The 11,452-nt window shown below is 35.5% G+C and overlaps 1 protein-coding gene across 1 annotated transcript; it reads left to right on the top strand.

Annotated features, from left to right (window-relative positions):
• Nucleotides 1–3,061: 3,061 nt before the first annotated feature.
• On the top strand, nucleotides 3,062–5,832 carry LOC112729235 (probable inorganic phosphate transporter 1-3). The gene is made up of 2 exons (XM_025779546.3): nucleotides 3,062–4,136; nucleotides 5,306–5,832. Exons 1-2 carry the CDS (start codon nucleotides 3,062–3,064, stop codon nucleotides 5,830–5,832), a joined length of 1,602 nt encoding a protein of 533 aa, XP_025635331.1.
• The last annotated feature ends 5,620 nt before the right edge of the window (nucleotides 5,833–11,452 follow it).

Here is an 11,452-nt window from a genome sequence, read left to right as displayed (position 1 = left end):
GTTCTCATGTTAAAATGTACGTAGTTTGCTTTTTATCGACCAAAGAAATTAGATTCTCTAATATTTTAAAACATTTGAACAAACTTTTAGACAAATAACTAACAATGAAATTTTAAAATATATTTTTCGTTATCTCTAATATTTTTCTCTTTTGTTTTCTTAATTCTATGCACATGTTATTTTATTGTCTAATTGTTGATAAAAAAATAAAAAGTTATTTTTCTAATGAAATCCAAAATATAATATTTTATTAAAAATATTAAAAAATTATTAAAATTTATTATTTTTAATTATCAATATTTAAAAATTTGATCTAAAATATATTATTAAATTACTAAATTAAAAAAAAAAAACAAGTTAATGACTAAAACTATAACAAAAATAATAATTTCTAATAATTTTCTAACATTTATCTAAATGAATTAATTTTGTCTCTTTAAAAGTATCTTTGTAACACTCGCGGTTACCAACACATAAATCAAAGTCATAGGAAAAATAATAATTATGACCAGGAATATTGCCGACCAACAGATTATGTATTTTGGTATCTGTACAATAGCATGATACAGAAAGAAGGATGAAATCAAGTATACGCATGCTTATGAAAAGCTTTGACATGGAATGGAAGAACACAGAATTGAGCATATACTATGGATGCTGAGATTTGATTCTTTTTTACATTTGGAGCATTCGTGGGGTATGCCTATATATGCGTTCATAGTGATTATACCCCTTCTCAGTAATGTTTAATTAATTTGACTCGATTGCTTCTTCAACATTGGTTTTGATAAGCAGGTTAGTGCTCTCTTTCTCTCGTTGATCCTTTTCCGTAATGGATAGTAAATTTATCAAATAAGAAAATCAATTTTTTCATGGAAGATGAATATTATATTTTTGGTTTAATTATTCTATTAATTTTTATAGTTTTATCAAATTTTTATTTAGATCTTTATATTATTTTTTACTTTAATTAGATTTTTATATTATTTTTAATTTTATAATTAGATCATTTTTTATATAAAAAATGTTAAAATTAACAAAATATTTTTTTCAAAAAATATGTAATTAAAGATCTAATTATATTCTTAATTGTGAATACTTTTAATTTGTAAAAAAATATTCAATTATTTTTAATATTTTTTATATTAAAAAGATCTAGTTGCAAAATTAAAAATAATGTAAAACTTTAAAAGTTTAATAAAACTACGGTCCAAGAAAATAATTAAACCTATATCTTTTTCCTTCCATCCAGTTCTAAAGTCATTTACACACCACACACATAATTAAGTTTCATAAAAGTTGCAGTCATTGACTTATAAGTGTTTGATAGAATAAGATGAAATATTGAGAAGTATAAAGTGCGTTTAATATTATAATTCTTTAAGGACCTATAAGTCCAAAATAAATGGAAGAATGAGAAGCCATTAGACCTATATGTATAAAGTTGTAGCCAATGGACTTTATGTTTTTGATAGAATAAAATGGAAGAATGAGAAGCCTGAAGCTTGTCCAATTTGCAATTGTTGAAAGACCTATAAGGTCAATGGTGCAATTCTTCAAGAACATACTTGCTAGTTGCTGCTACTTATTTTGAACCTATAAATCTATTACACAATTTTCTCACAAACTTTTTTTGTAGTTATCTTTTTAGGAACCTATAACTTCGTTGTTAAAATTTTCAGGAACCTACTTATTCCGTCAGCTTGGATTGCAACCAAATTCAAGAATATTACTTATTGAAAAAAACGGGGCTGAATTGAGGTATGGCTTGACATGTCCTTAATCCAATACGCCATGACACAAATTTCGATTAGTCTCATAAGATTCCTCGTCTTCAATTTTTTTTCCTCTTCTGTTTTATGTGTGTGATTTCTTCCTTCCGTTTTGTTTGTTTCTTTATGCTTTGGCGGGGCTACCTAGAAAGGAAACCAAGTTGAGCCAAATACAGCAAAGTTTCCAGTCCTTATTCTCGTTGGAGATGGCATTCTTAACTTATAATTATAATTAAGATATTATATTAGATATACACAAAAAATTAACTATCAAATTAACTAAAAGTATAAAATATATATATATATATATTAAAATATAAAATAAATATTAAAATTAATTAAATAATACATATTTATATACGATTATATAGTGATTGATTTAATAATTTTGATAGTTAAATTTTAACGTGCATATAATATTTTTAATAATTGTCACATCATCTAGATTATAATTTGTAGCTGTCGAATCGATATAGGAGAAATTTTTTAAAGGAGAATTTAGATCTTCTAAATTTTGAATTTCATTTTATAGAATAAAGTATGATCAATTTTTTATTATTGAATAATTTTTTTATATTTATTTTCAATCTTATCTATAAGATAAATAATAAAAAATTATATTTTATTTTTTAAAATAAAATTTAAAATTTAAAAGATCTAAATTCTCAATAGTTATCTAGTTAATTTAAAAATGAAGCTATTGACCATGAATTACATTTTACGCTGAAGTAATAAAAAGTAATGAATTACATATATGTCAGCTGGAAATATGATGGTAAAAATGTAAAATTTAGTAGGAATCTTTTTTCCTATAATTCTCCACCTAGATTTTTTTTTGCCTTACACAATTTATTGTTCCATCTTTAGAATCAGTGAGAACAGTTAAAAAATAAAATATTTCTTTCTTGACTGTTAATTAGAATAATAAGAACTTTGCTAGGTAAACAATGACTTTTGTCAAAAGTCATAGTTTTTTATACCTTTTTTGATAACAAAACAGTAAAATCTGGAAACAAGAATGTTGTTGGAGTGCAAAGGTTCATAAATATCAAACTAAATTATTTGATATTTATGAATTTTTAATTTATATTTTTATTTATCAAAAATAATCTTTAGACTGTGATGCAAAAATAATCTTTAGACTGTGATGTGTATTTTTATCCATCACATATTCTTTCACTGTATTTTTTTATGTGAACCACATGCTGTCAAAGTGGTTATTATATATCTATAGAAAACATTGTGAAAATGAATGAATGGTGCAAAACAGGTATAATTAAGATCCAAAGATGGCAGGAGAATTAGGAGTGCTTAACGCACTGGATGCGGCAAAAACACAATGGTACCACTTCACTGCAATTGTTATAGCTGGAATGGGATTCTTCACTGATGCCTATGACCTCTTCTGCATTTCCCTCGTCACAAAGCTTCTTGGAAGAATATATTACACAGACATAACCAAAGACAAGCCAGGAGCACTCCCTCCAAACATCCAATCTGCGGTGACCGGCGTCGCGCTCTGCGGCACGCTAGCCGGCCAACTATTCTTCGGTTGGTTGGGTGACAAACTGGGAAGGAAAAAGGTCTATGGCCTGACACTCATGCTCATGGTGGTTTGTTCGATTGCGTCCGGCCTTTCCTTCGGAAGCAGTCCAAACGGTGTCATGGCAACACTTTGTTTCTTCAGATTCTGGCTTGGTTTCGGTATTGGCGGCGATTATCCTCTCTCCGCCATAATCATGTCCGAATATGCTAACAAGAAGACAAGAGGGGCCTTCATAGCCGCTGTTTTCGCTATGCAAGGATTCGGAATCTTGGCGGGTGGAATTGTTGCCCTAATCGTTTCCACTTCATTTGATCACAAATACAAGGTTCCTAGCTATGAAGAAAATCGCGAAGCGTCTTTGGTGCTACCTGTATTTGACTATGTTTGGCGGATTATTTTGATGTTTGGTGCAGTTCCGGCCGCGCTAACATACTACTGGCGTATGAAGATGCCGGAAACTGCTCGTTACACGGCGCTTGTTGCGAAAAATGCTACGAAAGCCGCCGCGGACATGTCTAAGGTGTTGAATGTTGAGCTTGAATCTGAGGAGGAGAAGGTGCAGAAACTAGCAAATGCTGAGAACAACCGGTTCGGCTTGTTTAGCACTGAGTTCGCCAAGCGCCATGGTCTCCATTTGGTTGGAACAACGACCACTTGGTTCCTTCTAGATATTGCATTTTATAGCCAGAATCTTTTCCAGAAGGATATTTTTAGTGCTATTGGATGGATCCCACCTGCACAGGAGATGAATGCAATCCATGAGGTTTATAGAATTGCAAAAGCTCAAACTCTTATAGCACTCTGCAGTACTGTGCCAGGTAATGTTATGAAAAAGAAGAAAAAAAAACTACTCCAACAAAAATGTTAAAAATATTCTTTTAAGATGATCTTTATTTAAAAAATGTGATTTTGTAATTATATTTTAAATATTTTAAATAAAAGTAATATTTTTATAATATAAAAATTAAGTTCAACAATTTATCAATGATCAAAATAAAATATTTTCGTTGGAATAAAAAAAAAATTAAAACTACACTAATTTTACTAATGTATTTTGTCGGTAATTATGTAATACCATAAAATAGAGAGTAAATCTTATATGAATTTTATTTTTAATATTAAAATTGATTGATAAAAAGTAAAAGAATATTATCTTTTTATATAATATAAAATTAGTATTAATGAAATGTATTAAAAATTATGGAAATATGATTTATCCGCAAAATAAAAGATTATTTGAAGTTGCTTGTAAACTAAAATATACTAATAAATATCTAATTTTTTATCTATTTTAAAAATTTTTTTTTTGGAAAAATTGGCAATTTCAACTAAAATAAATTGAAAAATGAAACTTAATTAAAAGTTAATATCATTGCTTGATGTCAAATTTCAGTGCAAATGTATACGTCATAGCATTGCTCTCATATATAAAACTCATTTTTTTATCCTTAGGATGCCGTATTCCAATTCTACATTTTCCTCATCCCCCCTTCCAAGTTTTTCGAATTTTCTTATAAATATACCGTCATAATTAAATTATATATATATATATATATATATATATATATATATATATATATATATATATATATATATAAGTTTCGTCATAAAGAGTAATAAAGATGCATGTTATATATGACTATCGTAGTTATGATAATTATACAATTTTGACAATATATAAAAAATATTGTTAACATAAAGATTACATTTTTGCTATTCGAAAATATTTTTATATTTTATGATAAAAAGAAAACTAAAAAATATTATTACATAATAAAAGAATATTATCTTAATTTTAACAACATTTTTAATATTATTATATAGTTATCATTATCACTATGATAATCACAGATATATAAGACATTTTACTTTAGATCTTCGTCCACATGACCATATCATTAAAAGTTTTAATTAAGATTATTCACTACTTCAATCACTAACAATTATTAACGCCTGAAGTAAATATTCCTATTTTTATCCATAACAGGTTACTGGTTCACCGTCGCATTCATCGATTACATGGGTCGTTTCGCAATCCAATTGATGGGTTTCTTCTTCATGACTGTGTTCATGTTTGCTTTGGCTATACCATATGATCACTGGAAAAAAGATAACAAAATTGGTTTTGTTGTGATGTACTCATTCACTTTCTTCTTCTCCAATTTCGGTCCAAACGCAACCACATTTGTCGTGCCGGCCGAGATCTTCCCGGCAAGGTTAAGGTCAACATGTCATGGAATCTCAGCTGCTGCTGGAAAAGCAGGAGCAATTGTTGGTGCATTTGGGTTCTTATATGCTGCACAAAGCAAGAACAAAGCGGATGTTGATCCAGGGTATCGTACTGGTATTGGGATCAAGAACTCTCTGATAATGCTTGGTGTGATCAACTTCTTAGGATTGTTGTTCACCTTCCTTGTTCCTGAATCGAAAGGGAAATCGTTGGAGGAATTGAGTGGGGAGAATGAAGAAGACGATACTACCAAAGGAGACTCTGGTAGGACAATTCCAGTTTAATTGATGAAGGCTTTATTAAAGGAAGTCATTCTAATTTATTGTGCCATCTGAGCATTTCAATAGTGTCTTTATTCTTCTTGTTTGTTGTGATGTTTGGTTTTCAATTTGGCTGTGGTTGGTTGAAAATGCGCGCATAAAATACATTTGTTACATTTTATAGTGGCTATTATTGGTAGGGGTGGCAACGGGGTGGGTAGGACCGGATTTTTGCTCTACCCGACCCCGTCCTGCCGTACAACAATTTATATAGAATTCGTCCCGTTTTTATTTGCGCGTAGTAAAACGTTAAACCCTAATTCGTCCCTGCGGGTATCCATTCCGTCCCTATCCGTCCCTATAATTATTAAAATCTAATAAATAAAATTAAATTTTTAAATTTATATAACCATCATCACATATATAACATAAATTAAAATAAAAATTTAAATATGATACAGTATTATTAATTATTTATTAATTATTTTACATATATTATACATATTATATATTAAAATTATACATATTATATATATAGCGGGGCGGGTAGAGACGGATATTACCTAAATCCGACTCCGCCCCGCCCTCCCAAGAACCCGTCCCGGTGCGGGACGGGTAATTACTCGCCTCAAGTCGTAAAAGCGGAGTGGGTACCCGCAGATTCGGATGGTATTGCCATCCCTAATTATTGGTAAATTTTATTCAATTCTCTTTAAGGTAATGTTTGTTTTTAGATGTTAGAATTGAGATGGAGAATTGAGATTTAATATTGTATTTGATAGTAAGAGATTAAACTAAAATTTTAGTCTAAGAATATAAAATTTTAATCTTTTCAATATTTCTATAGAAAGTGAAAACATCTAAAATAGGGACTGAAATTTTGAGGATGAAAACTGAAATTTTAATAATAATTTTTTAGAAATATCCTAATTTAATTTTTCAAATTTTAAATCTATCCCTCAATCTTTATATTTATCTCAAATTAAACATACTATAACATTTTTTGCCTAAAATAACCCTTATTCGAAACAACATTTAACAAAAATTATCTTAGATAAGCAAAGATAATATTTTTAATGAGTTGCCAGTAAGGCAAACAGACAAAGATAACAAAATTTTTTGTCACCTATAGAAATAGTTATTTTTGATATCTAAAACATTTACAAAATGTTGTAATATAAAAATTTTAAGACTATATTTTTAAATAAAAATACAATATATTTTAAGGGTTGTAAAAATATTAAAAAAATATTTATAAAAAAAGTTGCCTAAAATTATTTATAATTAAAAATTAAAAAAAATTTAATCATATTCCTACCAATTATTTTTCAAATGAAATAACTTAAACAAGAAAAAAAAACAAATGTGCTTCACTGCGCGCGCACACACTAAACCCTAACATAACCCTCTACAACGCAGACACTCTTTCTCCCATGCCACGAGGAATTCTTAATGGCGACAGCAGCTTGATTGCAATACACTCCTCCATGTATGGCGACGGCGTAGTGCTCTCTTTTACGAGCGACAGCGCAGTGCTCTCATCCATAGGCGACGGTACGGTTATCTTCTCTTTTCTGGCGCGGTTATCTTGTTGCTGTCATCTGCGCGGTGCTTCTCGTTTTGCGTTGAACCACTATCAACAAAAAATTTCTCTCTCTTCTTTTCTTCTTCTCCTTCTTCTTCTGTTATTTTGTTTTTAGTTATTTATTTACAATTGTGGATTAATTTTATTTTATTTTTAATTTTGATAATCATGAATAATTTGCAACATGCAGCAAATACCAAGTTCATTTTCGGAACAATATTTATATGGATTAAAAGAAAGTGGCATAATTTGGGTTAGTGATAATTAAGACATGAAATGGAGCATCAAATACAGTTACAGTGATTCTCATAACCGAACTACTATCTTTGGTAATTGGTACAAATTCAGAAAAGAAAATGAGTTAGAAGTTGGTGATGTTTGTGTATTTGAAATGATGACAAAAGTTGAACCCCATTCCTTCAAATTTAAATCATTCGAGTATGAAAATTAATTTTAAAATGATTAATTTTTAATTTTTGTAATTTACGAAAGTTAAAATTATTATTATTTTTTGTTTATTTGTTCTGTTGGTCATTTTAATTGAGTTAAATAATTTATATAAAATAATATAAATAAATTTTATTTTTTACTCTTTTATAAAAAAAAGATTGTTTTATAGGGGTTTGAAGAACATTGGTAATAAATGTTACGGATCCGACCCACGGATTCCGCATGCCCGGTTACCCGGGGACGACCCGCTTCAACACGAAGGCCCAAACACCGGCCCTTCAAAGCCTCTAACCCAAATATCTCTCTTATCTTAACCAAATAAGATAAGATAAGATATCCACCGTCACCTATAAATAAGAGGACCCAGGTCCCCCCAGGTATTCATTCATTCCACACACTTTCTGCCTCTTAGATCCATTCTGACTTGAGCGTCGGAGTGCCTTTGCAGGTACCTCCCCCCATCGTCCCAGCCAAGCAATCCGGTTCCAGTTTCGCCCGCGGGTTCCCGATCCACCCTTCAAACCGTACCAGAGACTTCTCGTACATTGGCGCCGTCTGTGGGGACCCTGCGCCAGCTGGGCCCAATGGGGGACGTCCTGGGGGAAACTCCCTCAAGCCAGGATGACTCTCAACCGATTAACCCAACCCCCGAGCACCGTGAAGTCACGAACCAAGCGAGAATAGCAAGCACTATCCAAAACGCGAACGATCACAACATCACGGACCGACGACATCCTGAGAAAGCCAGCGACAAAGCAGCGCAGATCATCCAGGATCTCTGCCTCCGAGTTCAGGAACTCGAAGGCAAGATAACCAACAAAGGAAAACACAACAACGAGCACGCAAGCCATGCAACCTCCAGATCAAGATCTCGCCGCGGAAGGTCGCCAACCCAACGACACGACAGAAGAGACGGTCGCAGCTCATCACGCGATCACAGACACGAGAAATCGCCAGAACGGCGATACAACAAGAAACATAACCGCAGCGCTTCTCAAGATCTGAGTTATCAATACTACTCAGACGAAGATCGGAGGGACCGAAACACCAAATGCACGAGAAACGACCATATAATAATGGGAGCTACACCCTTCACAGAAAGAATCCTAAGGGCAAAACTCCCCAAAGGCTTCGACAAACCTACCGATATGAAATACGATGGAACTAAGGATCCCCAAGAACACCTAATGGCTTTTGAGGCCAGAATGAACCTAGAAGGAGCGGCCGACGCGGTCCGATGCAGAGCCTTCCCGGTAACCCTCGCCGGGCCAGCGATCAAATGGTTCAACGCCCTCCCGAACGGATCCATAGCCAGCTTCCACGATATTACACGAAAGTTCATGGCCCAGTTCACTACTAGGATCACCAAAGCCAAACACCCCATCAGCTTACTAGGGGTCACGCAAAAACAAGAAGAATCCACAAGAAAATACCTCGACCGCTTCAACGACGAATGCCTAACGGTCGACAGACTCACGGATTCCGTCGCAAGCCTTTGCCTGACCAATGGGCTAATGAACGAAGATTTTCGCAAACACCTCACCACCAGACCGGTATGGACCATGCATGAGATCCAGAACGTCACCAAAGATTACATCAACGACGAAGAAGTCAGCCAGGTCGTCGCCGCCAACAAACGGCAGCACGGCAACGCCCAGCGCGGCAACTCAGCTTCTCACCAAAACCCAACACTCAAAGAGAATCAACGGGACCACCCCAGGCCGACCAGCCGACCACCGAGAATAGGCAAATTCTCAAATTACACGCCCCTGACAGCACCAATTACCGAGGTATACCACCAATAGCAGATCGAGGCATCATTCCGAAAGCCCGGCAACTCAAAGAAAGGACAGGTGGCAACAAGACCCTTTACTGCGAATACCACCGAGGTTACGGTCACAGAACACAAGATTGTTTCGACCTTAAAGACGCCCTTGAACAAGCCATACGAGACGGCAAACTCCCAGAATTTGCCAAAATCATCAGAGAACCGAGGCGCGCGGAGAGAGACAGGTCATCGGAGAGGGAAGGACGTAACCCGAGAACCCAAAAGCAACCCCCGAGGGAAAGCCCAGAGGAAGATCCAACCATCATAGTAAACATCATCACTGGCAAAGACGTATCAAGCAAGTCAAAACTAACAATGAAGAAAGACCTCAAGGTAATGGCTGTAAGGAACCAAGTCCCAATCTCCGCAGCCAACAAAACGATAACGTTCTTACCAGAGGACTGCCAACACGGCACCTCAGCCGAGGATGCCCCTTTCGTCATCTCAGCTAGAATCGGAACAGGACTCGTACGAAGGATACTGGTAGACACCGGGGCAGACTCAAACATCCTTTTTCGAGGAGCCTTCGATAAACTCGGACTCCGCAACGACAACCTCCAAACACACCGCCACGGCGTCACGGGACTCGGAGACAACTTCCTCAAACCAGATGGCTCAATCACACTTCCCATCACCATAGGAACGAGCAGCCAGAAGAAGACAATCCTATCTGAATTCGTAGTCCTAAAAGACTCCACAGCCTATAACGTGATTCTCGGAAGAAAAACAATCAATGACCTCTCCGCAGTTATCTTTACCAAATACCTCCTTATGAAATTCAGAACCGACGACGGCTCCGTTGGCACCATCCACGGGGATCGAGAAGTCACAGCCGAATGCGACAACACCAGCTTATCCCTAAGGAAGAAATCACGAGATGTGGCCGGAGTATTCCTAGCCGATCTGGATGCCCGACAAGACGGCCAACCCAGGCCAGAGCCAGAAGGGGATATGGAAAAACTACAAATAGGGCCAACCAAGGATGAATACACCTTCATTAATAGGAACCTCCCATATGACCTCAAAGAAGAGCTCTCTCAACTCCTGAAACAAAATAGAGACCTGTTTGCATTCACACCGGCCGACATGCCGGGAATAAACCCCGACCTAATGTCTCACCGTCTAGCCGTGGACCCCAAAGCTAAACCAATAGCACAAAGGAGAAGAAAAATGTCACCGGACCGAGCCACCGAGGTCAAAAAACAAGTTAAAGCCCTACTCGAGGCCAACTTTATCCGAGAACTCCCCTACACGACCTGGCTAGCCAACGTCGTACTAGTGAAAAAATCTAATGGGAAATGGCGAATGTGCGTCGACTACACGGACCTCAACAAAGCTTGTCCGAAGGACGCCTTCCCCCTACCAAACATCGACGGATTGGTAGACGCTGCATCCGGTCACCGATACCTCAGCTTCATGGACGCATACTCCGATACAACCAGATTCCGATGCACCGACCAGACGAAGAGAAAACAACGTTCATCACCCCAGACGGGACGTACTGCTACACAGTAATGCCCTTCGGCCTAAAAAACGCTGGAGCAACCTATCAAAGACTGGTTAACAAGATATTTCGAGACTTATCTGGTAACAAATTAGAAGTCTACATAGACGACATGCTCGCCAAGACCGAATCCGGCGAACAACTAACCGACGACCTCAAAGTCATAATGAACACCCTACGAAAGCACCAAATGCGACTCAACCCGGCAAAATGTGCCTTCGGAATGGAGGCAGGGAAGTTCCTCGGCTTCATGATTACGCAACGCGGAGTTGAAGCA

This window comes from Arachis hypogaea, chromosome 12 (assembly GCF_003086295.3).
Source record: "Arachis hypogaea cultivar Tifrunner chromosome 12, arahy.Tifrunner.gnm2.J5K5, whole genome shotgun sequence".
NCBI classification, from domain to species: domain Eukaryota; kingdom Viridiplantae; phylum Streptophyta; class Magnoliopsida; order Fabales; family Fabaceae; genus Arachis; species Arachis hypogaea.
The sequence above is the reverse complement of the archived record's forward strand: the minus strand, read 5'-3'. Positions and strand labels throughout refer to the sequence as shown.

What these genes read in the sequence shown, in the direction of transcription:
- LOC112729235 (XM_025779546.3), top strand. Translation starts at nt 3,062, where the DNA reads ATGGCAGGAGAATTAGGAGTGCTTAACGCACTGGATGCGGCAAAAACA. An exon ending in ACTCTGCAGTACTGTGCCAG is followed by an intron (nt 4,137 to 5,305) that starts GTAATGTTATGA and finishes TATCCATAACAG; the next exon opens with GTTACTGGTTCACCGTCGCA.